The sequence below is a fragment of the Musca autumnalis genome, unplaced genomic scaffold (assembly GCF_047663935.1).
Source record: "Musca autumnalis isolate F117 unplaced genomic scaffold, ASM4766393v1 scaffold_5, whole genome shotgun sequence".
Classification (NCBI taxonomy): domain Eukaryota; kingdom Metazoa; phylum Arthropoda; class Insecta; order Diptera; family Muscidae; genus Musca; species Musca autumnalis.
The window spans coordinates 54019795-54046566 of NW_027412088.1; the positions used below are offsets into that span (position 1 = coordinate 54019795).

The window sequence follows — 26772 nt, forward strand, 5'->3', positions numbered from 1 at the left end:
AAAAAAGTCTCATTTTGCATTTTGAGTTAAAATCGCTACGGCGCAATATGTCGCAGCCATTAAGCAAGCGATTGAACTCTTGTCACACTCACATATGTAGACCGGCCACTAACAGTGATTAAAAATTCATAATATTTTGTTCGCTTGTAATGATTAGTAGAAAAAAAATGTAGGTGGTAGGTGCTAGCTATGGCACGACAGGTAGAAAAATAAGCAAACAGAAAGTCGTAGAAAAAATCAGTTGATCTAAAGTTTTTGCAATACAAGTCCGTTTACATTTAGACTCGACTGCTTTTACATTTTCTTTTAAAATTCTCCGCATATCTTGAGTAATATGATATTGACTGCAGACTAATATTTCACATTTCACTCAATTTTCAAATCCACCCTTCTTAATCCCTGTTAAGCCGAAGGACAAACGAAAATACCTGCCGCAAAACTAATCCATTGACATTTTTTGTAATTGGCCAAGACATTGTTAACAAATAGTGAGTTTGTGATTTATTTTAAAGCAGGTGTTGGGATTGTCATCCGTCCCCTTATTCATTGTTTGTTACCAATTTCATTTTGTGTTTGGATTAAATAATGACGATTAGGCGGCCAGAGACAAAAACACAGCTATTCAAAAATAGTTTAAATTGATTCGCTAAGCATAAATGACGTATAAACAATAGTCAGACGACAGGCGATAAGATTGCCTGTGCACTACATGATGAATGTGAATTCCTTTCCATAGCGCGGTGGGGTTTCAGTAATGTCAATAAACTTGAAAATTTTATAAATGAAAAGTCGAAATAAGGGAAACCCCTAATTAACCGTAAGACAAAAAGAAGAAAAATGTCTGTACGTAACCTAATCTCAATCTTTTGCGATTAATGGCACCCGTTTGCAAAGAAGTTTCTCTTCTCTGGAATTTTGCCGGAATTATTTAGGTTTGATCCATAATGACTCTATTTTTTGGCTGTCATAGATGACCGTAGAGGAGTTTAATGACTGAAGTCGCTTGAAACATTGTCTTGCAAAAAAAGCCATAGTGGCAGCAACACCTGAAAAGTAATTAACAGAAACTACGCTGCGACAAAAACATCAAAATATATCATTATAGAGTTTAAGAAGCCAGACAAACATGAGTTAGGATCCTAGGATCCTACATCCAACGTTTCAGTGAAGTCGGCGTCATTTTTGATAAAACAATAAAGAAAAATTTGATCTATGTTGCCCTTGCTTTTTATACCCTACACCACTATGTGGGGAGGGTATTATAAGTTGGTTTTGGCCAAAAAGTTTGTAACGCATCGAAATAATGGTCGTAGACCCATACTTATATATACCAAAATGAATGTCTCGACGAGCTGAGTCGATCTGGCTATGTGTGTCCGTCCGTCAGTCCGTCCGTCCGTCTGTCCATCTAAACCTTGTAATCACGCTACAGGTCGCAATTTTGATCGGATCGTCACCAAATTTTGGATGTTGGTGGGGGTCCCAGAGGGGAAGAAGCCTATTGATTTTGGTGATGGTCGGATAATATTTAGGGGTCGGAATGGTAAAAAAACTTATGTGGATAAAAAGAAAACGTTTTTTTCCAAAGCGAATATCTCAGCTTCTATACGGGGTATACCAAAAGCAAAACCTGACAATAAAAGTAGAAAATATCACCTTTCTAATGATGTAAAGTAGGTTCTCGAAGGTGATCAAACAACGAATATATCGCAATAGCCGCTAATAGAACCCAACTTTTTATTTTTGCGATTTTAATAATAATGACGAATATCACAGCGTTGGTTGGGGACTTTCCAAAAGCAAAGCCTGGCTATGAAAGTAGAAACTCCCATCTTTACAATGATGTAAATTAGGTCGGAGTAGTTGACCAAATAACGGAGATATCGCAATAGTCGGTAATACATCCCATTTTTCCACTTTTTTGGAAATCACGCTACAGGTCTCTATTTTGAGCGGATCGTCACGAAATTTTGAGGGTTAACGGGGGTCACACAGATGAAGAAGCCTATTGATTTTGGTGATGGTCGGATAATATTCAGGGGTCGGAATTGGCAAAAAACTTATTTGGAGAAAAAGTCAACGTTTTATTTCAAAGCGAATATCTCCGCTTTTGAAAGGGGTATATCAAAAGCAAAACCTGCTAATGAAAGTAGAAAGTATCACCTTTGCAACGATGTTACGTAGGTTGTCGTAGGTGGTCAAACAACGAAGATATCGCAAAAGCCGCTAATAGAACACAACTTTTCATTTTTGCGATTTTAATAATAATAACGAATATCACAGCTTTGGTTCGGGACCTTCCAAAAGCAAAGTCTGGCTATGAAAGTAGAAGATCTCATCTTTACAATGATGTAAACTAGGTCGGCGTAGGTGACCAAATAACGGAGATATCGCAATAGTCGGTAATACATCCCATTTTTCCACTTTTTTGGAAATCAGGCTACTAGTCGCAATTTTGATCGGGTCGTCACGAAATTTTGGGTGTTATTGGGAGTCCCACAGAGGAAAAAACCTTTTGATTTTTGATAATGGTCGGATATTATTCAGGGGACAATTATTCAGAGACAAAAAAAAAATATTTGGAAAAAAGACCAACGTTTTATTTCAAAGTTAATATCTCCCTTCTGTAGGAGGTATATCGAAAGCAAAACCTGGCAAGGAAAGTAGAAAATATCACCTTTACAACGATGTGAAGTAGGTTGTCATAGGTGGTCAAACAACAGAGATATCGCAATAGTCGGTAATGCATCCCTTTTTCCATTTTTGTGCAATCACACTACGAAATTTTGATCGGATCCTCACGAAATTTTGGGGGTTGATGGCGGTCTAACAGAGAAAGAAGCCTATTGATGGTTGGTATACATCCCACTTTTCCATTTTTTATTTGCGTTGTACTGTCGATGCACTTAAATGCGTTTCAAAAAAATTGACCTGTGTTAATGAAGACATTCAAAGCAAAGGCGCTAAGCTATCCCAATTTTAATATTTTGAATTTTATTAGTCAAAAGCTTATGAACAGGGGTAGTGGTGTAGGGTATCACATAGTCGGCCCCGACCCGACTATAGCCTTGGCTCACTTGTTATACCCTACACCACTATGTGGGGAGGGTATTATAAGTTGGTTTTGGCCAAAAAGTTTGTAACGCATCGAAATAATGGTCGTAGACCCATACTTATATATACCAAAATGAATGTCTCGACGAGCTGATTCGATCTGGCTATGTGTGTCCGTCCGTCAGTCCGTCCGTCCGTCTGTCCATCTAAACTTTGTAATCACGCTACAGGTCGCAATTTTGATCGGATCGTCACCAAATTTTGGATGTTGATGAGGGTTCCGGAGGGGAAGAAGCCTATTGATTTTGGTGATGGTCGGATAATATTTAGGGGTCGGAAAGGGCAAAAAACTTAGGTGGATAAAAAGACAACGTTTTTTCCAAAGCGAATATCTCAGCTTCTGTATGGAGTATACCAAAAGCAAAACCTGACAATGAAAGTAGAAAATATCACCTTTCTTATGATTTAAAGTAGGTGCTCGTAGGTGATCAAACAACGAAGATATCGCATTAGTAGCAAATAAAACCCCAATTTTAATTTTTGCGATTTTAATTATAATGAGAAATATCACAGCTTTGGTTGGAAACTTTCGAAAAGCAAAGCCTGACTATGAAAGTAGAAGATCCCGTCTTTACAATGATGCAAACTAGGTCGGCGTAGGTAACCAAATAACGGAGATATCGCAATAGTCGGTAATACATCCCATTTTTCTATTTTTTTGGAAATCACGCTACAGGTCGCAATTTTGATCGGATCGTCACAAAATTTCGAGGGTTAGTGGGGGTTTCAGAGGAGAAGAAGACTATTGATTTTGGTCATGGTCGGATAATATTTAGGGGTCGGAATGAGCAAAAACTTTATTTGGAGAAAAAGTCAACATTTTATTCCAAAGCAAATATCTCAGAGTCTATAAGGGGTATACAAAAAGCAAAACCTGGCGAAGAAAGTAGAAAATATCACCTTCACATCGATGTAACGAAGGTTAGTCGCTAATAGAAACCAACTTTTCATTTTTGCGATTTTAATAATAATGACGGATATCACACATTTGGTTGTGGACCTTCTAAAAGCAAAGGCTGACTAAGAATGTAGAAAATCGCATATTTAAAATTATGCAAAGTAGGTTGGCGTAGGTGGTCAAATAATAGAGATATAGCAATAGTCGGTAATACATCCCATTTTTCATTTTTTTACGAAATAGCGCTGCAGGTCGCAATTTTGATTGGATCGTCACGAAATTTTGGGAGGTTTTGGGGGTCCCACAGAGCAAGAAGCCTATTGATTTTGATGATGGTCGGATAATATTCGGGGGTCGGAATGGGCAAAAACTTATTTCGGAAAAGGTCAACGTTTTATTTCAAAGTCAATAGCTCTGTTTCTTTAAGATGTATATCAAAAGCAAAACCTGGCAAGGAGTAGAAAATATCACCTTTACAACGATGTAAAGTTGGCTGTCGTAGGTGGTCAAACAACAGAGATATCGCAATAGTCGGTAATGCATCCCATTTCCGATTTTTTTGTAATCACGCTACAGGTCGCAATTTTGATCGGATCGTCACGAATTTTTTGGGAGTTGATGCGGGTCCCACAGGGGAAGAAGCATATTAAGCTTGGTGATGGTCGGACAATATTGAGGAGTTAGAATAAGCAAAAAGCTTTTGTGGAGAAAAGTCAACGTTTTTTATGCGAATATCTCCGCTTCTGGTAGCAGTGTTCAAAAAGGAAAGCGCGCCAATGGAGGAAGAAAATATCTCCTTTATATTGTTGCAAAATATGTTGATATAAGTTGACAAACAATCGAGATATCGTAATATATCCAATATATCCATCCATATATCAGTAATATATGAATTTTTCCATTTTTTGTAATCACGCTACAGGTTGGAATTTTGATTGGATAGTCACGAAATTTTGTGGGTTGATGGGGGCTCACAGAGAAAGAAGCCTATTGATATTTTTGATAAATTCAAAGTTTTATTCTTTGTGAATATACAGGTTTCTAGTAAGGGTATTTCAACGGCAAAGCCTGTCAATGGAAGAAGAAAATAATACCTGTACATTGGTGTAAAGTAGGTTGGCGAAGGTGGTCAAACAAGGGAGATACCACAATAGTTGGTAATGCATCCAATTCTTCCATTTTTTGCAATAACGCTACAGGTCGCAATTTTGATCGGATGGTCACGAAATGTTGGTTGTTTATGGATGTCCGAGAGAGAAAGAGGCATATTATGTCCCAATTTTGATCGGATGGTCACGAAATTTTGGTTGTTTATGGAGGTCCCAGAGAGAGAGAGAGGCATATTATGTTTGTTGGCAGTCGGATTGTATCCTAAAAGAAATGTTTACCAGTGAACAGCTTATGCACAGGGGTAGTGGTGTAGGGTATCACATGGTCGGCCCCGTCCCGACTATAGCCTTTGCTCACTTGTTAGAACTTACATTAGTTTTGGTCAGAAGTAACAATATTTATTTTTGCAAGTCACAAATGTTTTTGTCAAAACGAACAATAAATATTGTTAGAACTTACAATAGATTTGGTCAGATGTAACAATATTTATTTTTCAATTCACAATAGTTTTGGTCAAAATGAACAATAAATATTGTTAGAACTTACAATAGTTTTGGTCTGAAGTAAAAATATTTATTTTTGCAATTCACAATAGTTTTGGTCAAAATGGACAATACATATTCTTGGAACTTACAATAGTTTTGGCCAGAAGTAACAATATTTATTGTTGCAGTTCACAATAGTCTTGGTCAATATGGACAATAAATATTGTTAGAACTTACAATAGTTTTGGCCTGAAGTAATAATATTTATTGTTGCAGTTCACAATAGTCTTGGTCAATATGGACAATAAATATTGTTAGAACTTACAATAGATTTGGTCAGAAGTAATAATATTTATTTTTGCCAGTCACAATAGTTTTGGTTAAAAGGTACAATAAATATTGTTAGAACTTACAATAGTTTTGGTCAGAAGTAACAATATTTATGTTTGCAAGTAATAGTAGTTTTGGTCAAAATGAACAATAAATATTTTTAGAACTTACAAAAGTTTTGGTCAGAAGTAACAATATTTAGTTTTGCAATTTACAATAGTTTTGGTCAAAATGGACAATAGACATTCTTAGAACTTACAATAGTTTTGGTCAGAAGTAACAATATTTATTGTTGCAATTCACAATAGTTTTGGTCAAAATGGACAATAAATATTGTAAGAACTTACAATAGATTCGGTCAGAAGCAATAATATTTATTTTTGCAATTGACAATTAGTTTGGTCAGAAATAACAATATTTATTGTTGCAATGCGAAATGGTTGGAAAAAATTGTATGCCTACCTTTTTAATGTGTTACATTTAAAAAAATATATAAAAAGTTTCATTTTATTACTTTTTTCATATATGATTTTTATACCCTCAGCATTTATGCTACCGAGGGTATAGACACTTTCATACGGGCAAAATGTGCCTCCTAGAAATAATGGTTTTAGACCAGTGTTCACCAGCGAGCTGCTACTGAGAGCAAATTATCGTAACTTTCAATCCAAAACACACGGTAATGTATGCTCAGTTGCTCTCAGTACGGGCTCGCTGGTGAACACTGTTTTAGACCCCAAGTATGTTTGGACGAAATGTGTTTCAGACAATTTGGAGTCGATTGAGCAATATCCGTCCGTCTGTCTGGCTGGCTGGAAGATGGACCATATCGGTTCACTCCTTCGGGTACCTCCCCCACAAAAGTGAAAAATTTCTATATGAAATGGTGTGAACGATAGCTCTCGAAGGTAGCAATCGATTTGGTCCAAACTTTGCACATCGTATTATTCATTCCAGATATATATCGGGTTCGAATATGGACTATATTGGTCCACTCTTTCGGGTACCTCCCACAGCAAAATTCGGATAAAGTGAAGTTTAAGAGCTCCTCTCGGATCGTTTCAAAATTTGTTTCAGTAAATTGTCCTTGCGACTCCCTTTAAGACGGTACAATTTTTTCATGCGCAAGTTCATGCTTCCTGAGAAATTGGCCTAAAAGTTCCAAGAAACCCTGGCAGCACCTACCAAAATGGCAAATCCGCAAGATAATTCTCTCAGGGAGTTTCTGATTGGTGCAGACTTTGCACATCATATTATTTCATCCAGTCATGTATCATGTTGGAATATGGACTATATCGGTCCACTCCTTCGGGTACCTCCCACACAAAATCCGAATAAAGTGAACTTTAAGCGCTCCTCTCGGATCGTCTTGAATTTTTTCAGCAGGTTGTTATTACGGCTCCCTTGAAGACGGTACAATTTTTTTTCTTGCGCAAGTTCATGCTTCCTGAGATATTGGCCTTAATGTTTCAAGAAACCCTGACGGCACCAACCAAAATGGCAAATCCGCAAGATAATTCTCGCAGGGAGTTTCTGATTGGTGCAGACTTTGCACATCATATTATTTCATATTGGGTGCCACCGTGGTGCAATGGTATGCACACCCGCCTTGCACACTAAAGGTCGTGGGTTCGATTCCCCGGCCAGGCAACATCAAAAATTTCAACGGTGGCAAAATACCCCTCAGTAATGTTGGCGACATTTCCTGAGTATTTCAGCCATGTAAAACTTCTTTACAAGTTGTGTCTGAGGACACGCCGTTCGGACTCGGCAATAAACAATAGGTCCCTTATCATTGAGCTAATAAAAATCGGGGTGCACTCATTGGTATGAGAGAAGTCTCCCTTGTCCCGTATGGGATGTTTGTGGAACAATTATATTATTTCATCCAGTCATGTATCAGGTTGGAATATGGGCTATATCGGTCCACTCCTTCGGGTACCTCCCACACAAAATTCGCAAAAAGTGAAGTTTAAGAGCTCCTCTCGCACTGATTCTTCTTCGGTAGATTGTTCTACAATGGTACAATCTTTTTCGGAGTAAGTCAATACTTCCTCAGATAATGGCCCAAGCTCCAAAACCCTCCCGGCACATACCAAAATGGCTATTTTGCAAGATAACTCTAAAACTTTTTCAAAAATTTGTTTCAAACTTAGTTTAACGTAATTTAATATTTCGAGTCCTTTATGAAGAAGTTTGGTGGCTAAAATTTTTTTTGGAATATGTCAATGATTTGGTACACATTACGGTGCATACAGATTTTAAAGCAAACTCGTCATACAAAATCAATATGTTTTATATACGGCGTAATTATTGTGTTTTTTTTTTTTTGGTCAGTGGCTGAGGATATATCTCCGACAGCACAGCTTCCTGATACTTTCTTACTTGTTTTTAGAATAGAAGACCATCGTAGATATCTTCTATAGAATAGAAGACCCTCATAGAGGTCTTCTACAGATTAAAAGACCCTCGTGGAGGTATTCATCTGAACATATGTACATATTTAGACTATGCTGTATTTAGCAAATCCAGTGGATTTAAGTTGTCATTTTCATACAATACGAGTAAATATCAAATTAATCGAGATAATGCCCTTAATCATGTTATAAGCATGTAGTCTAAAAAGCGTTTAAGAAAAAACAAGCTTACATTTCTAGAAAATTCCATTAACGAAATTTCCATACCGGCATCCCTATAAAATGTAACTTGATTTAACTGACGATATGTAAATCTAAATTACAATAATTATCTTCTTTTTTACAGGTAGTCCGAAATAGCGGCAGTTAGTCAAACTTGGTAGCAAATATCGCCGGCACATACACACACTCTCACAATACTCACAAAACACAATGTTGGTCCGTCGATCGATTGTTTATTGGCACTCAATGAGTGAAGCCAGTCAGCCAGCCATTCATCTCTAGACCACCAACCACTCGATGGATGGATGAATGAGTGGTGCTGTTGATGTATAAAAGAAATTTGGCCAAAAAATATGTTTTTTGAGTGAAACCCAAAAAAGTCTCAAAACCGCATAATGAGACAAAAACTGAAACGCATTTTCGAAATTCCAACAAATTGGTGAAAGACTTCAAGAGGAGCGTACACACAACCAGGCCAACCACAGGGCAAATAAAATCAAGTCAAGTCGGCTCAAATAAAAATAACAGACAGAGTCAGAGATCGATTGAAGACTGGAAGACAAAACGAAAAAAAAAACGTAAACAAACTAAAACAAAACAAAGTCAAATAGTTGTGGTTGTTGTTGTTAATAGTAAAGAGAGTTGGTTGGTTTTTTGCGTAAAATAATTAAAATTTTTGAACGTGTCCACGGGCCCAATAGCAGCGGTTAGTCAGCTACTATTATTATTACACGATCGCTTATAAAGGCAAAATATTAACATAGAAGCGCGACAAATTTGAATACCAAGCAAAAAAAGTTTGAAAATTGTTTGAACATTTTTTGCGAAAATTAAAACTTGAAGTGCAACGCTGAAACACCGCAACAATTTGCAAGGAAAATCGCTTAGCAGGAAAACGGCAATTAACAAAAATTTTAATCAAAATGGTAAGTGAAACTTTGTAATTAAGTTGTTGTTGTTTTTTTTTTTTGAAAACAAAAAATATTGGAAAAGTTAAATTATAGTATTTTATATTTTTATTTAGTTTGTTGTTCCACCGAGGTTGTTTTTATTAAAGCAATATATTTTCAAAGTCAAAAGCAATTGTTTCTAAGAAAGAATGGAAAGATGTAGTGGGGTATTGTGGACCGAGTTTATCTATACAGAGAAGAACAAATAGTGATATCCGGAAGACTTTCAAACACTATTGTTGCCATAGGTCATGAACTTACTTCGACGGCTTTATATTCTACACAGAACCGTTTGTTCCATAATCTGAACTAAGAATTGATTTATAAACGCTCTGATCTTCTTTTGAGATATCACCTTCAAGTTGCTCTTTCCATCGGAGTCATAGGCTCCACACAATATCCATTTTGGTATGTGCCGACAGGCACATTATCTCAGGAAATATTGACTTACTCCGAAAAAATGTACCGTTGTAAATAAGGCCGCTCAGTAGGTTGTTCTACTGAAAAAAGAATCAAAAAGATGCTAGAAATTTGTCCGAAATAATACGATGTGCAAAGTCTGCACCAATCCCAAACTCCCTGCGAAAATTATCTTGTGGATTTGCCATTTTGGTTGGTGCCGTCCGGGTTTCTTGGAGCTTTTAGACCAATATCTCAGGAAGTATGGACTTGCGCAAGAAAAAAATTTTAACGTCGTAAAGGGAGCCGCAAGAACAACTTATTGAAAAAAATTCAAAACTATCCGAGAGGAGCTCTTAAACTTCACTTTATCCGAATTGTGTGTGGGAGGTAACCGAAGGAGTGGACCGATGCAATCCATATTTCATCCTGATACATGACTGGATGAAATAATACGATGTGCAAAGTCTGCACCAATCAGAAACTCCCTGCGAGAATTATCTTGCGGATTTGCCATTTTGGTTGGTCCGCCAGGGTTTCTTGGAGCTTTTAGGCCAATATCTCAGGAAGTATGGACTTGCGCAAGAAAAATTTTGTACCGTCATAAAGAGAGCCGCAAGGACAATTTATTGAAAAAAAATTCAAAACGATCCGAGAGGAGCTCTTAAACTTCACTTTATCCGAATTTTGTGTGGGAGGTAACCGGAGGAGTGGACCAATGCAATGCATATTCCAACCTGATACATTACTGTATGAAATAATACGATGTGCAAAGGCTGCACCAATCAGAAACTCCCTACGAGAATTATGTAGCGGATTTGCCATTTTTGTTGGTGCCGTCAGGGTTTCTTCGAGCTTTTAGGCCAATATCTCAGGAAATATGGACTTGCGCAAGAAAAACGTTGTACCGTCGTAAAGAGAGCCGCAAGGACAACTTATTGAAAAAAATTCAAAACGATCCGAGAGGAGCTCTTAAACTTCAATTTATCCGAATTTTGTGTGGGAGGTCAGGGTCAGGGTTTCTTGGAGCTTTTAGGCCAATATCTCAGGAAGTATGGACTTGCGCAAGAAAAAAATTTATACCGTCTTCAAGGGAGCCGCAAGGACAACTTATTGAAAAATTTTCAAAACGATCCGAGAGGAGCTCTTAAACTGCACTTTATCCGAATTTTGTGTGTGAGGAACCTGAAGGAGTGTGCCGATACAATCCATATTCCAACCTAATACATGACTGGATGCAATAATACGATGTGCAAAGTCTGCTCAAATCAGAAACTCCCTGCGAGAATTATCTTGCGGATTTGCCATTTTGGTTGGTGCCGTCAGGGTTTCATGGAGCTTTTAGGCCAATATCTCAGGGAGTATCGACTTGCGCAAGAAAAAATTTGTATCGTCATAAAGGGAGCCGCAAGGACAACTGACTGAAAAAAATTCAAAACTATCCGAGAGGAGCTCTTAAACTTCACTTTATCCGAATTTTGTGTGTGAGGTACCTGAAGGAGCGGACCGATACAATCCATATTCCAACCTGATACATGACTGGATGAAATAATACGATGTGCAAAGTCTGCACCAATCAGAAACTCCCTGCGAGAATTATCTTGCAGATTTGCCATTTTGGTTGGTGCCGTCAGGGTTCCTTGGAGCTTTTAGGCCAATATCTGAGGAAGTATGGACTTGCGCAAGAAAAAATTTGTAACGTCGTAAAGGGAGCCGCAAGGACAACTTATTGAAAAAAAATTTCAACACGATCCGAGAGGAGCTCTTAAACTTCACTTTATCCGAATTTTGTGTGGGAGGTAACCGAAAGTGTGGACCGATGCAATCCATATTCCAACCTGATACATGACTGGATGAAATAATACTATGTGCAAAGCCTGCACCAATCACAAACTCCCTACGATAATTATCTTGCGTATTTGCCATTTTGGTTGGTGCTGTAAAGTTTTTTGGAGACTTCAGACCAATATCTAAGGCAGTATGGACTTGCGCAAGAAAAAATTTGTAACGTCGTAAAGGGAGCTGCAACGACAACTTATTGAAAAAATCAAAACTATCCGAGCGGAGCTCTTAAACTTCACTTTATCCGAATTTTGTGTGGGAGGTAACGGAAAGAGTGGACCGATATAGTCCATATTCCAACCAGATACATGACTGGATGAAATAATGCGACGTGCAAAGTCTGCACCAACCACAAACACCCTGCGAAAATTATCTTGTGGATTTGCCATTTTGGGTGGTGCCGTCTGGGTTTCTTGGAGCTTTTATGCCAATATCTCAGGAAGTATGGACTTGCGCAAGAAAAAAATTGTACCGTCGTAAAGGGAGCCGCAAGGACAACTTATTGAAATAAAATTCAAAATGATCCGAGAGGAGCTCTTAAACTTCACTTTATCAGAATTTTGTGTGGGAGGTAATCGAAGGAGTGGACCGATGCAATCCATATTCCCACCTGATACATGACTGGATGAAATAATACGATGTGCAAAGTCTACACCAATCAAAAACTCCCTGCGAAAATTATCTTGTGGATTTGCCATTTTGGTTGGTGCCGTCAGCGTTTCTTGGAGCTTTTAGGCCAATATCTCAGGAAGTATGGACTTGCGCAAGAGAAAATTTGTAACGTCGTAAAGGGAGCCTCAAGGACAACTTATTGAAAAAAAATATCAAAACTATCCGAGGGGAGCTCTTAAACTTCACTTTATCCGAATTTTGTGTGGGAAGTACCTAAAGGAGTGGACCGATGCAATCCATATTCCAACCTGATACATGACTGGATGAAATAAAACGGTGTGCAAAGTCTTCACCAATCACAAACTCCCTGCGATAATTATCTTGCGGATTTGCCATTTTGGTTGGTGCCGTCAGGGTTTCTTGGAGCTTTTGGGCCAATATCTCAGGAAGTAAGGACTTGCGCAAGAAAAAAATTGTACCGTCGTAAAGGGAGCCGCAATGACAACTTATTGAAAAAAAAATCAAAACGATCCGAGAGGACCTCTTAAACTTCACTTTATCCGAATTTTGTGTGGGAGGTAACCGAAAGAGTGGACCGATGCAATCCATATTCCAACCTGATACATGACTGGATGAAATAATACTATGTGCAAAGTCTGCACCAATCACAAACTCCCTACGATAATTATCTTGCGGATTTGCCATTTTGGTTGGTGCCGTAAGGGTTTTTTGGAGACTTCAGACCAATATCTAAGGCAGTATGGACTTGTGCAAGAAAAAAATTGTAACGTCGTAAAGGGAGCCGCAACGACAACTTATTAAACAAAATATCAAAACGATCCGAGAGGAGCTCTTAAACTCCACTTTATCCGAATTTTGTATGGGAGGTAACCAAAGGAGTGGACCGATACAATCCATATTCCAACCTGATACATGACTGGATGAAATAATACGATGTGCAAAGTCTGCACCAACCAGAAACTCCCTGCGATAATTATCTTGCGGATTTGCCATTTTGGTTGGTGCCGTCAGGGTTTCTTGGAGCTTTTAGGCCAATATCTCAGGAAGTATGGACTTGCGCAAGAAAAAATTGGTACCATCGTAAAGGTCTTTGAGAAAGGGTCTATAGAAGAACTCTTTCTTTGAGAAAGGGTCTATAAAAGCACCCCTTCTTTGAGAAAGGGTCTATAGAAGCAACCTTTCTTTGAGAAAGGGCCTATAGAAGCACCCTTTCTTTGAGAAAGGGTCTATAGAAGCACCCTTTCTTTGAGAAAGGGTCTATAGAAGCACCCTTTCTTTGAGAAAGGGTCTATAGAAACACCCTTTCTTTGAGAAAGGGTCTATAGAAGCACCCTTTCTTTGAGAAAGCATCTATAGAAGAACACTTTCTTTGAGAAAGGGTCTATAGAAGCACCCTTTCTTTGAGAAAGGGTCTACAGAAGCACCCTTTCTTTGAGAAAGGGTCTATAGAAGCACCCTTTCTTTGAGAAAGGGTCTATAGAAGCACCCTTTCTTTGAGAAAGGGTTTTTCTATAGAAGCACCCTTTCTTTGAGAAAGGGTCTATAGAAGCACCCTTTCTTTGAGAAAGGGTCTATAGAAGCACCCTTTCTTTGAGAAAGGGTCTATAGAAGCACCCTTTCTTTGAGAAAGGGTCTATAGAAGCACCCTTTCTTTGAGAAAGGGTCTATAGAAGCACCCTTTCTTTGAGAAAGGGTTTTTCTATAGAAGCACCCTTTCTTTGAGAAAGGGTCTATAGAAGGACCCTTTCTTTGAGAAAGGGTCTATAGAAGGACCCTTTCTTTGAGAAAGGGTCTATAGAAGGACCCTTTCTTTGAGAAAGGGTCTATAGAAGGACCCTTTCTTTGAGAAAGGGTCTATAGAAGGACCCTTTCTTTGAGAAAGGGTCTATAGAAGGACCCTTTCTTTGAGAAAGGGTCTATAGAAGCACCCTTTCTTTGAGAAAGGGTCTATAGAAGCACCCTTTCTTTGAGAAAGGGTCTATAGAAGCACCCTTTCTTTGAGAAAGGGTCTATAGAAGCACCCTTTCTTTGAGAAAGCATCTATAGAAGAACACTTTCTTTGAGAAAGGGTCTATAGAAGCACCCTTTCTTTGAGAAAGGGTCTACAGAAGCACCCTTTCTTTGAGAAAGGGTCTATAGAAGCACCCTTTCTTTGAGAAAGGGTCTATAGAAGCACCCTTTCTTTGAGAAAGGGTTTTTCTATAGAAGCACCCTTTCTTTGAGAAAGGGTTTTTCTATAGAAGCACCCTTTCTTTGAGAAAGGGTCTATAGAAGCACCCTTTCTTTGAGAAAGCATCTATAGAAGAACACTTTCTTTGAGAAAGGGTCTATAGAAGCACCCTTTCTTTGAGAAAGGGTCTACAGAAGCACCCTTTCTTTGAGAAAGGGTCTATAGAAGCACCCTTTCTTTGAGAAAGGGTCTATAGAAGCACCCTTTCTTTGAGAAAGGGTTTTTCTATAGAAGCACCCTTTCTTTGAGAAAGGGTCTACAGAAGCACCCTTTCTTTGAGAAAGGGTCTATAGAAGCACCCTTTCTTTGAGAAAGGGTTTTTCTATAGAAGCACCCTTTCTTTGAGAAAGGGTTTTTCTATAGAAGCACCCTTTCTTTGAGAAAGGGTTTTTCTATAGAAGCACCCTTTCTTTGAGAAAGGGTCTATAGAAGGACCCTTTCTTTGAGAAAGGGTCTATAGAAGCACCCTTTCTTTGAGAAAGGGTCTATAGAAGCACCCTTTCTTTGAGAAAGGGTCTATAGAAGCACCCTTTCTTTGAGAAAGGGTCTATAGAAGCACCCTTTCTTTGAGAAAGGGTCTATAGAAGCACCCTTTCTTTGAGAAAGGGTCTATAGAAGCACCCTTTCTTTGAGAAAGGGTCTATAGAAGCACCCTTTCTTTGAGAAAGGGTCTATAGAAGCACCCTTTCTTTGAGAAAGGGTCTATAGAAGGACCCTTTCTTTGAGAAAGGGTCTATAGAAGGACCCTTTCTTTGAGAAAGGGTCTATAGAAGGACCCTTTCTTTGAGAAAGGGTCTATAGAAGCACCCTTTCTTTGAGAAAGGGTCTATAGAAGCACCCTTTCTTTGAGAAAGGGTCTATAGAAGCACCCTTTCTTTGAGAAAGGGTCTATAGAAGCACCCTTTCTTTGAGAAAGGGTCTATAGAAGCACCCTTTCTTTGAGAAAGGGTCTTTGAGAAAGGGTCTATAGAAGCACCCTTTCTTTGAGAAAGGGTTTTTCTATAGAAGCACCCTTTCTTTGAGAAAGGGTCTATAGAAGCACCCTTTCTTTGAGAAAGGGTTTTTCTATGGAAGCACCCTTTCTTTGAGAAAGGGTCTATAGAAGGACCCTTTCTTTGAGAAAGGGTCTATAGAAGGACCCTTTCTTTGAGAAAGGGTCTATAGAAGCACCCTTTCTTTGAGAAAGGGTCTATAGAAGCACCCTTTCTTTGAGAAAGGGTCTATAGAAGCACCCTTTCTTTGAGAAAGGGTCTATAGAAGCACCCTTTCTTTGAGAAAGGGTCTATAGAAGCACCCTTTCTTTGAGAAAGGGTCTATAGAAGCACCCTTTCTTTGAGAAAGGGTCTATAGAAGCACCCTTTCTTTGAGAAAGCATCTATAGAAGAACACTTTCTTTGAGAAAGGGTCTATAGAAGCACCCTTTCTTTGAGAAAGGGTTTTTCTATAGAAGCACCCTTTCTTTGAGAAAGGGTTTTTCTATAGAAGCACCCTTTCTTTGAGAAAGGGTTTTTCTATAGAAGCACCCTTTCTTTGAGAAAGGGTTTTTCTATAGAAGCACCCTTTCTTTGAGAAAGGGTTTTTCTATAGAAGCACCCTTTCTTTGAGAAAGGGTTTTTCTATAGAAGCACCCTTTCTTTGAGAAAGGGTTTTTCTATAGAAGCACCCTTTCTTTGAGAAAGGGTTTTTCTATAGAAGCACCCTTTCTTTGAGAAAGGGTTTTTCTATAGAAGCACCCTTTCTTTGAGAAAGGGTCTATAGAAGCACCCTTTCTTTGAGAAAGGGTCTATAGAAGCACCCTTTCTTTGAGAAAGGGTCTATAGAAACACCCTTTCTTTGAGAAAGGGTCTATAGAAGCACCCTTTCTTTGAGAAAGGGTCTATAGAAGCACCCTTTCTTTGAGAAAGGGTCTATAGAAGCACCCTTTCTTTGAGAAAGGGTCTATAGAAGCACCCTTTCTTTGAGAAAGGGTCTATAGAAGCACCCTTTCTTTGAGAAAGGGTCTATAGAAGCACCCTTTCTTTGAGAAAGGGTCTATAGAAGCACCCTTTCTTTGAGAAAGGGTCTATAGAGGCACCCTTTCTTTGAGAAAGGGTCTATAGAAGCACCCTTTCTTTGAGAAAGCATCTATAGAAGAACACTTTCTTTGAGAAAGGGGCTATAGAAGCACCCTTTCTTTGAGAAAGGGTCTACAGAAGCACCCTTTCTTTGAGAAAGGGTCTATAGAAGCACCCTTTCTTTGAGAAAGGGTCTATGGAAGCACCCTTTCTTTGAGAAAGGGTCTATAGAAGCACCCTTTCTTTGAGAAAGGGTGTATAGAAGCACCCTTTCTTTGAGAAAGGGTCTATAGAAGCACCCTTTCTTTGAGAAAGGGTCTATAGAAGCACCCTTTCTTTGAGAAAGCATCTATAGAAGAACACTTTCTTTGAGAAAGGGTCTATAGAAGCACCCTTTCTTTGAGAAAGGGTCTACAGAAGCACCCTTTCTTTGAGAAAGGGTCTATAGAAGCACCCTTTCTTTGAGAAAGGGTTTTTCTATAGAAGCACCCTTTCTTTGAGAAAGGGTTTTTCTATAGAAGCACCCTTTCTTTGAGAAAGGGTTTTTCTATAGAAGCACCCTTTCTTTGAGAAAGGGTCTATAGAAGCACCCTTTCTTTGAGAAAGGGTCTATAGAAGCACCCTTTCTTTGAGAAAGGGTCTATAGAAGCACCCTTTCTTTGAGAAAGGGTCTATAGAAGCACCCTTTCTTTGAGAAAGGGTCTATAGAAGCACCCTTTCTTTGAGAAAGGGTCTATAGAAGCACCCTTTCTTTGAGAAAGGGTCTATAGAAGCACCCTTTCTTTGAGAAAGGGTCTATGGAAGCACCCTTTCTTTGAGAAAGGGTCTATAGAAGCACCCTTTCTTTGAGAAAGGGTCTATAGAAGCACCCTTTCTTTGAGAAAGGGTCTATAGAAGCACTCTTTCTTTGAGAAAGGGTCTATAGAAGCACCCTTTCTTTGAGAAAGGGTCTATATAAGCACCCTTTCTTTGAGAAAGGGTCTATATAAGCACCCTTTCTTTGAGAAAGGGTCTATATAAGCACCCTTTCTTTGAGAAAGGGTCTATATAAGCACCCTTTCTTTGAGAAAGGGTCTATAGAAGCACCCTTTCTTTGAGAAAGGGTCTATAGAAGCACCCTTTTTTTTGAGAAAGGGTCTATAGAAGCACCCTTTTTTTTGAGAAAGGGTCTATAGAAGCACCCTTTCTTTGAGAAAGGGTCTATAGAAGCACCCTTTCTTTGAGAAAGGGTCTATAGAAGCACCCTTTCTTTGAGAAAGGGTCTGTAGAAGCACCCTTTCTTTGAGAAAGGGTCTGTAGAAGCACCCTTTCTTTGAGAAAGGGTCTATAGAAGCACCCTTTCTTTGAGAAAGGGTCTATAGAAGCACCCTTTCTTTGAGAAAGGGTCTATAGAAGCACCCTTTCTTTGAGAAAGGGTCTATAGAAGCACCCTTTCTTTGAGAAAGGGTCTATAGAAGCACCCTTTCTTTGAGAAAGGGTCTATAGAAGCACCCTTTCTTTGAGAAAGGGTCTATAGAAGCACCCTTTCTTTGAGAAAGGGTCTATAGAAGCACCCTTTCTTTGAGAAAGGTTCTATAGAAGCACCCTTTCTTTGAGAAAGGGTCTATAGAAGCACCCTTTCTTTGAGAAAGGGTCTATAGAAGCACCCTTTCTTTGAGAAAGGGTCTATAGAAGCACCCTTTCTTTGAGAAAGGGTCTATAGAAGCACCCTTTCTTTGAGAAAGGGTCTATGGAAGCACCCTTTCTTTGAGAAAGGGTCTATAGAAGCACCCTTTCTTTGAGAAAGGGTCTATAGAAGCACCCTTTCTTTGAGAAAGGGTCTATAGAAGCACTCTTTCTTTGAGAAAGGGTCTATAGAAGCACCCTTTCTTTGAGAAAGGGTCTATATAAGCACCTTTTCTTTGAGAAAGGGTCTATATAAGCACCCTTTCTTTGAGAAAGGGTCTATATAAGCACCCTTTCTTTGAGAAAGGGTCTATATAAGCACCCTTTCTTTGAGAAAGGGTCTATATAAGCACCCTTTCTTTGAGAAAGGGTCTATATAAGCACCCTTTCTTTGAGAAAGGGTCTATAGAAGCACCCTTTCTTTGAGAAAGGGTCTATAGAAGCACCCTTTCTTTGAGAAAGGGTCTATAGAAGCACCCTTTCTTTGAGAAAGGGTCTATAGAAGCACCCTTTCTTTGAGAAAGGGTCTATAGAAGCACCCTTTCTTTGAGAAAGGGTCTATAGAAGCACCCTTTCTTTGAGAAAGGGTCTATAGAAGCACCCTTTCTTTGAGAAAGGGTCTGTAGAAGCACCCTTTCTTTGAGAAAGGGTCTGTAGAAGCACCCTTTCTTTGAGAAAGGGTCTATAGAAGCACCCTTTCTTTGAGAAAGGGTCTATAGAAGCACCCTTTCTTTGAGAAAGGGTCTATAGAAGCACCCTTTCTTTGAGAAAGGGTCTATAGAAGCACCCTTTCTTTGAGAAAGGGTCTATAGAAGCACCCTTTCTTTGAGAAAGGGTCTATAGAAGCACCCTTTCTTTGAGAAAGGGTCTATAGAAGCACCCTTTCTTTGAGAAAGGGTCTATAGAAGCACCCTTTCTTTGAGAAAGGGTCTATAGAAGCACCCTTTCTTTGAGAAAGGGTCTATAGAAGCACCCTTTCTTTGAGAAAGGGTCTATAGAAGCACCCTTTCTTTGAGAAAGGGTCTATAGAAGCACCCTTTCTTTGAGAAAGGGTCTATAGAAGCACCCTTTCTTTGAGAAAGGGTCTATAGAAGCACCCTTTCTTTGAGAAAGGGTCTATAGAAGCACCCTTTCTTTGAGAAAGGGTCTATAGAAGCACCCTTTCTTTGAGAAAGGGTCTATAGAAGCACCCTTTCTTTGAGAAAGGGTCTATAGAAGAACCCTTTCTTTGAGAAAGGGTCCATAGAAGCACCCTTTCTTTGAGAAAGCATCTATAAAAGAACACTTTCTTTGATAAAGGGTCTATAGAAGCACCCTTTCTTTGATAAAGGGTCTATAGAAGCACCCTTTCTTTCCGAAAGGGTCTATAGAAGCACCCTTTCTTTGAGAAACGGTCTATAGAAGCGCCCCTTTCTTTTAGAAAGAGTCTATAGAAGCACCCTTTCTTTGAGAAAGGGTCTATAGAAGCACCCTTTCTTTGAGAAAGGGTCTATAGAAGCACCCTTTCTTTGAGAAAGGGTCTATAGAAGCACCCTTTCTTTGAGAAAGGGTCTATAGAAGCACCCTTTCTTTGAGAAAGGGTCTATAGAAGCACCCTTTCTTTGAGAAAGGGTCTATAGAAGCACCCTTTCTTTGAGAAAGGGTCTATAGAAGCACCCTTTCTTTGAGAAAGGGTTTATAGAAGCACCTTTTCTTTGAGAAAGGGTCTATAGAAGCACCCTTTCTTTGAGAAAGGGTCTATAGAAGCACCCTTTCTTTGAGAAAGGGTCTATAGAAGCACCCTTTCTTTGAGAAAGGGTCTATAGAAGCACCCTTTCTTTGAGAAAGGGTCTATAGAAGCACCCTTTCTTTGAGAAAGGGTCTATAGAAGCACCTTTTCTTTGAGAAAGGGTCTATAGAAGCACCCTTTCTTTGAGAAAGGGTCTATAGAAGCACCCTTCTTTGAGAAAGGGTCTATAGAAGCACCCTTTCTTTGAGAAAGGGTCTATAGAAGCACCCTTTCTTTGAGAAAGGGTCTATAGAAGCACCCTTTCTTTGAGAAAGGGTCTATAGAAGCACCCTTTCTTTGAGAAAGGGTCTATAGAAGCACCCTTTCTTTGAAAAAGGGTCTATAGAAGCACCCTTTCTTTGAGAAAGGGTCTATAGAAGCACCCTTTCTTTGAAAAAGGGTCTATAGAAGCACCCTTTCTTTGAAAAAGGGTCTATAGAAGCACCCTTTCTTTGAGAAAGGGTCTATAGAAGCACCCTTTCTTTGAGAAAGGGTCTATAGAAGCACCCTTTCTTTGAGAAAGGGTCTATAGAAGCACCCTTTCTTTGAGAAAGGGTCTATAGAAGCACCCTTTCTTTGAGAAAGGGTCTATAGAAGCACCCTTTTTTTTAGAAAGGGTCTATAGAAGCACCCTTTCTTTGAGAAAGGGTCTATAGAAGCACCCTTTTTTTTTAGAAAGGGTCTATAGAAGCACCCTTTCTTTGAGAAAGGGTCTATAGAAGCACCCTTTCATTGAGAAAGGGTCTGTAGAAGCACCCTTTCTTTGAGAAAGGGTCTATAGAAGCACCCTTTCTTTGAGAAAGGGTCTATAGAAGCACCCTTTCTTTGAGAAAGGGTCTATAGAAGCACCCTTTTTTTGAGAAAGGGTCTATAGAGGCAGGGACGTAGCCAGGATTTAATTTCGGGGGGGGGGCCCACCTGACCAAAATTTTGAATGTTCATGTTAGCGAAAATGTCTTATTTAGCAAAGATGTAAACCTTATTTTAGACTTATTCTACTGATGAAATAATTTGCAATGCTATTTTTTAGTTCATATAGCGCAAGACTTCTTGGCCAATTTTATCTTTTTTTAGAACTTTTTTGACAATAACAATGAATATATTAATAATGCCATATATCAGTGATGGCCACCAACAACAACTTTCCTATGGCCGCGAGCATACGACACACACGTACACTGTAAACACATTCGTTCGGTTAACGCATTGTTTACGTTTCCACTCACACTAGCGCTAGTTATAATTTACAAATGTGTGATTTTGGCCACCACTGCCATATATAATTAATATAATTCACATCTACAGTGAATGTTATGAAATTCAGTGATATCACTTCGGTAAGGCCAAAAGAAAGCGAATACAATGGAAAACCTTAGAAATATCATAACATTTAATTTTCAAATATCTTAACATTATAATTTTCAGAAATATGCAATATGCGGCCTTCAGAAATTCTTTGCGATATGTAGACATCGGACTACATATCGCAAAGAATTTCTGAAGGCCGAGAACTAATGCTGAGCAATAGTTAGTCTATCCATCAAGGAATTCTAGCACCTAATCGCGGTTATGTAAATGACAAATTCTGTCGCCAAATCGTGCATCTGTCAAAAGACTAATTTTGGCGTCTAATCGTCGGACTTCACTTACAGAAATTCTGGATCTACTCATAAATTTATCAGGAACAAGGGAACATATGGAATACAGTCTTAACTTCGTTTAAAATGAAATTATGTCGCCCAATCCAAAGTCTATACATGTATACATTCTTTTAGCAAAAATCCATGAACACAATTTTTCCCAATCTACATTTTGTATACTCTCAGCCTTTAGCCAAAATGTGCCTCATCGAAATAATGGCTTTAGGGCCAAAGTGTGTTTGGAAGAAATCTGTTTCGGAAAACTTGGAGTCGACTTAGCTATGTCCGTTCGTCTGGGTAGCCGCCTGATGGCACGATAATTCTCAAACAGATCAACCGATTCGGTCCAAAATTTGGCATTCGTGATATTTTGATCTACTCTTTCGGCAAACTTCCGCAGAGTATTTCAAAAATTTTCAGCGAAGTGCAGTTTAAGACCTCTCTGGATAAGCTGTGTAAGCTTAAGACCTCAATGGTCATGACTTCACATCCTTTATACTAATAATTAGTTATAAGTAAAAATATGAAATAAATAAATTAATAAATAAAAAAACTCTCTGGAAACTTGTTTTTTTGCAACAAGTGTTCTCGGGGCTCGTATTACTACCGTACAAGTTTTTCAGAGGCAAGTCTATACTTCCTAAAGCAATCATGTGTAGTGGCTAGTGCGCACGACAACTTTCGATCCGGATACTGCGTTGGTCCAAACTTTGTTTATGGCAATATTTCAGCGAGCCTTATATATACAAAATTCGAAGATGGTGCTTTTCGGTCTACTTCTTAAGGTATTTTCCCCCACATTTCAAGAATTTTAGCTAAAGTGGTATGCGCGAGTTTTCTTGAAAGGAGCAACAGATTTGGTTCAAACTTTGGATTTATAAATATATTTTTCCCAAACTTAGTTTTTGTTCGAAAATGGGCCGTACTGGGGTACCTCCCTCACAAACCTTCAAAATAGTTGTTTAAATGCAGTTTGAGGTCTATTTGAGGATCATTAGAAATTTTTACTGAAGGTATTGCTTGTGTTTAGAGCGGTATTATATTTTTCGTGGGAAAGTCCATATTTCCTAACATAAGGGTCAAAAGATGAAAATTATACTGTGGCGAACTGAAATGACTGGTGGGCGCAATATCTTTTAAAATGAATGACTCCCAAAATAAGATCTACTCCCAAAATGAACTATGTCGGTCCAGTTCATTTCTCCATACCTCCTCCGCATATTTTGTTTGCAAGTTCATACGTCCAAAATGGCTACAAATTTCTGAAAATCTCCTAATACATAGTTTTTTGGTTTAAGTATTTTGGCTGTGTAGCTGCTATTCGATCTTTCTATAGATGAAAGTTTCAATTCACACAGGCTCAGGGTATATTCCTGTCCCCAAAGTTGAAGGTACTACCCAAAATACAATTACTGTGGGTGTCATATAAACCCTTCTTCTGGTTTTATTCAAAGAGTAATCGACAAAATCATTGAAGATGAAATTCATTGTAATTTTGAAATATTGGAAATAATATGTATAAGTAGAAAAATGTTTGTACGTTTGTTTGAAGTTTATGGACTCAAAAACCGCTGAACTGATCTTCCTGAAATTTTCAGAGTATATCACTACATGGTCTGAAAGTAACATAGGCTATAAAATTGTCTGAAATTCGGCGTTGATCCGGAAAAATAGCATCAGAATCGGAGGTACCTCCAAAAATTTAGATTTTTTATGCAAATATCTATAGAATGGTAAAAGATAATGTCTCCAAATGTTGGATGTGTGCAGGAATTTGGTCTAGAAATCAATTTGCCAAATTATATTGAAATCGGTTCAGATTTGGAAATAGCGCCCATATATATTTTCGTTCGATTTCATGTATTTGATGCACCAAACACGCTTTATATATACCCGATTTTAATGAAAGTTGTAATGATAGACGAAAATTGGCCCACAAATAAATTTGTCAAAATATATTTTACCTTATTCGGGGTAGCGAAGCGCACCGGGTTCAGCTAGTAAAATATAAACATTGACCTCAAGCTCAATAATTTTGATTTTGGTAACATTCGAAAGGTCGAACAAAACAAATTCGACAGAAAAATCTTTTTGTCCAATAGACATTTACGACACTGCGGTGGAACAGAAATTATATCATAAAAAATGGTTGATATAGTTTTTCTATTGCAAATTTCAAACATAATAAAGAATTTGTAATTGCTATGAATTTCAAAATAGTTCATTATAAAAACGTGTTAGAGAAAATATACAAACATTGTTGAATTGCTCTTATAAAAAATGTCAAAAACAAAATATCGCAAAAATGTTTTTGTGGATGTTGTTTATAAGCCAAAGTTTTGGACGAAATATGTTACAAACGTTCAATAAATACAAATATACGTTTTGTTCTGAACTCAGTAACACTTACAGTCAGCCTAAAATTCCGATTAAACGCTTAAACAACACCTTAAAACTTAACAAGAACTATGCATAAAATTGATCAAAAAGCCTAACTTGTTCATTATTTTTATATTTTCAAATATGTTGGATAATAAGTATACCAATGTAGTTAAATAATTATCTGTAATACTTTCAACTACTTTACATCCATAGAAGCACCCTTTCTTTGAGAAAGCATCTATAGAAGCACACTTTCTTTGAGAAAGGGTCTATAGAAGCATCCTTTCTTTGAGAAAGGGTCTATAGAAGCACCCTTTCTTTCCGAAAGGGTCTATAGAAGCACCCTTTCTTTCCGAAAGGGTCTATAGAAGCACCCTTTCTTTTCGATAGGGTCTATAGAAGTACCCTTTCTTTTCGAAAGGGTCTATCGATGCACCCTTTATTTCAAAAATAATATAGAACTATAGAAGTACCCTTTCTTTTCGAAAGAGTCTATAGAAGCACCTTTTATTTCAAAAAGGGTCTATAGAAGCACGATTTCTTCCAGAAAGGGTCTATAGAAACACCCTTTCTGTCAGAAAGGGTCTATAGAAGCACCCTTTTTTTAGAAAAGGTCTAAGAAGCACCCTCTCTTTCAGAAACCTTTTCTTTCAGAAAGGGAGAGAAGCACCCTTTTTTGAGAAAGGGTCTATAGAAGCACGGTTTCTTTCAGAAATTGTCTAAAGAAGCACGGATTCTTTCAGGAAGGGTCTATAGTAGCACGGTTTATTTCAGAAAGGGTCTATGGAAGCACGGTTTCATTCAGAAAGGTTCTATGGAAGCACGGTTTCTTTCAGAAAGGTTCTATAGGGGGACCCTTTCTTTCAGAAATATTCTATAGAAAAAATAGTCTATAGACCTTATCTTTCAGAAGGACCCGTTTTTTTCAGAAATTGTATATAGAAACCCCCTTTCTTTCAGAACGGGTCTATAGAATTACCTTCTCTTTTCGAAAAGGGTCTAGAGAAGCAACTTCAGAAAGAGTCTATAGAAGCACCCTTTCTTTCAAAAAAGTGTCTATAGAATCACCTTTTGTTTCAGAATGGGTCTATAGAAGCATGGTTCAGTTTCACTGCCCTCATTTCAAAGAGTGCATTCCCTTTGATATGTGAGCAGTGTCTGAAAAAACGGACACGTGTTTATATATAACATTATACAGTTATCGCTATGTCTAAGCCATGGAACTACACATAGCTGGGAAAGTAACAACTACAAATAAAGGTGACTGATAAGGGCTACGTTAAGCTTGGGAAGTAGTCCGGTCAAAATAGACATGCGTATAAGGGGGAAATAGCAAAAATTCCCACAGAGCTGAATTTTAGTGGAGAGCTAGGGTTGGCCATTAGAAGCAACGTCCTAAAAGTCCCCATCGATCCCATGTGTGCAAAACAAGTTATTCGGGGTCAAAGGTCATTTTTGGAGGCATTATTCAGTTTTTTGAATTTTTCTCAAAAACGGTAAGACTTAGCAAAAGCCGGCTAAAGTAAAAGTTGTAGATTCAATAATTGTCTACAAGAGTGGTCTTTATGACACTTAAAAAATACTTACCATTTTCGAGATATCGCGATCTAAAGGTCAAATAAAAAATTGGCCGCGTAAGTACATTATGAGGAGAACCGGTCAAAGTAACGACACTATGTGTTAGATACTTCCGTAAGCTTTCAAACGATATCCACTTTGCAGTAATCGGTTCAGTAGAACCGGGTCTAACCCGGTTTTTAAATTTGGCCTTTCGGGTCTAATAACCGGCGGACCGGATCCGCAACCGTTGAAAATTATACATTTCCGTAATCAGCGCAACAAACCGTACCTTCGGACAAAACTTGAAAAAAATCGGAGAGTTTTCGTTGGGGTCGTTCCCGTTGGGCTTTCGATTATACATGTGGGTTAAATGGGCTATTTTTGCATAAAATGACTCTAACATTGAATAACTCTACTAAACACACTCCGATTTTGTTGGAATTTTTTTAGAAGATAGCTATAGTTTCGCTCTTCAAGAAAATATATATTTTTTGGGGGACAGATCCGATTACTTCGCTTATTTTAGCCGGTTCGTCTGAATATGTGCATATTTCCCTTATAAGTGCATAAAAATCATGTGTTTTTTAGAACAGCTATATCTCAAGAATGGTTCCTTCTAAGAAAAAAATTATAAGGGTCAAACTTGTAGATAATTTTTCTGTCTACAATATTTACTTTAGTCACTTTTTGATTAGATCAACCGTTTTCAAAAAATAAATCCGAAAACCCAAAAACCCTTAAATTTTGACCTTTGACCCCGAATAATTTTTTTTGCACACATGGGATCGATGGGGACTTTTAGGACGTTGCTTCTAATGGCAAACCCTAGCTCTCCACCAAAATTCAGCTTTGTGGGAATTTTTGCTATTTCAATGTCTATTTTGACCGGACTAAAGTACAAAGATTGAATGCATGCTTCCTACACACGGAGGAGATCTTCAACATAGATTAGACAATATACGACTTCTTCAAATTTATTTATTTTTTTCAAAATTCCGATTCGCAGTAGAAACTGCGTAGCTTTAAGCCAGCCTATCAACTATATAATGGAAGACTCCATAAAAATGGGTGTG

General features: G+C 38.3%; 1 protein-coding gene across 1 annotated transcript in view; it reads left to right on the top strand.

The window, feature by feature from the left end:
• The first annotated feature begins 9351 nt into the window (after positions 1 to 9351).
• The window catches only part of LOC141405317 (cysteine dioxygenase type 1), a 31340-nt gene continuing 13919 nt past the window's right edge, over positions 9352 to 26772 (top strand). Inside the window, exon 1 of the mRNA XM_073989523.1 lies at positions 9352 to 9502. Coding sequence (XP_073845624.1) covers positions 9500 to 9502 — 3 coding nt within the window. The 5' untranslated portion in view covers positions 9352 to 9499. The remainder of the gene's footprint in view (positions 9503 to 26772) is intronic.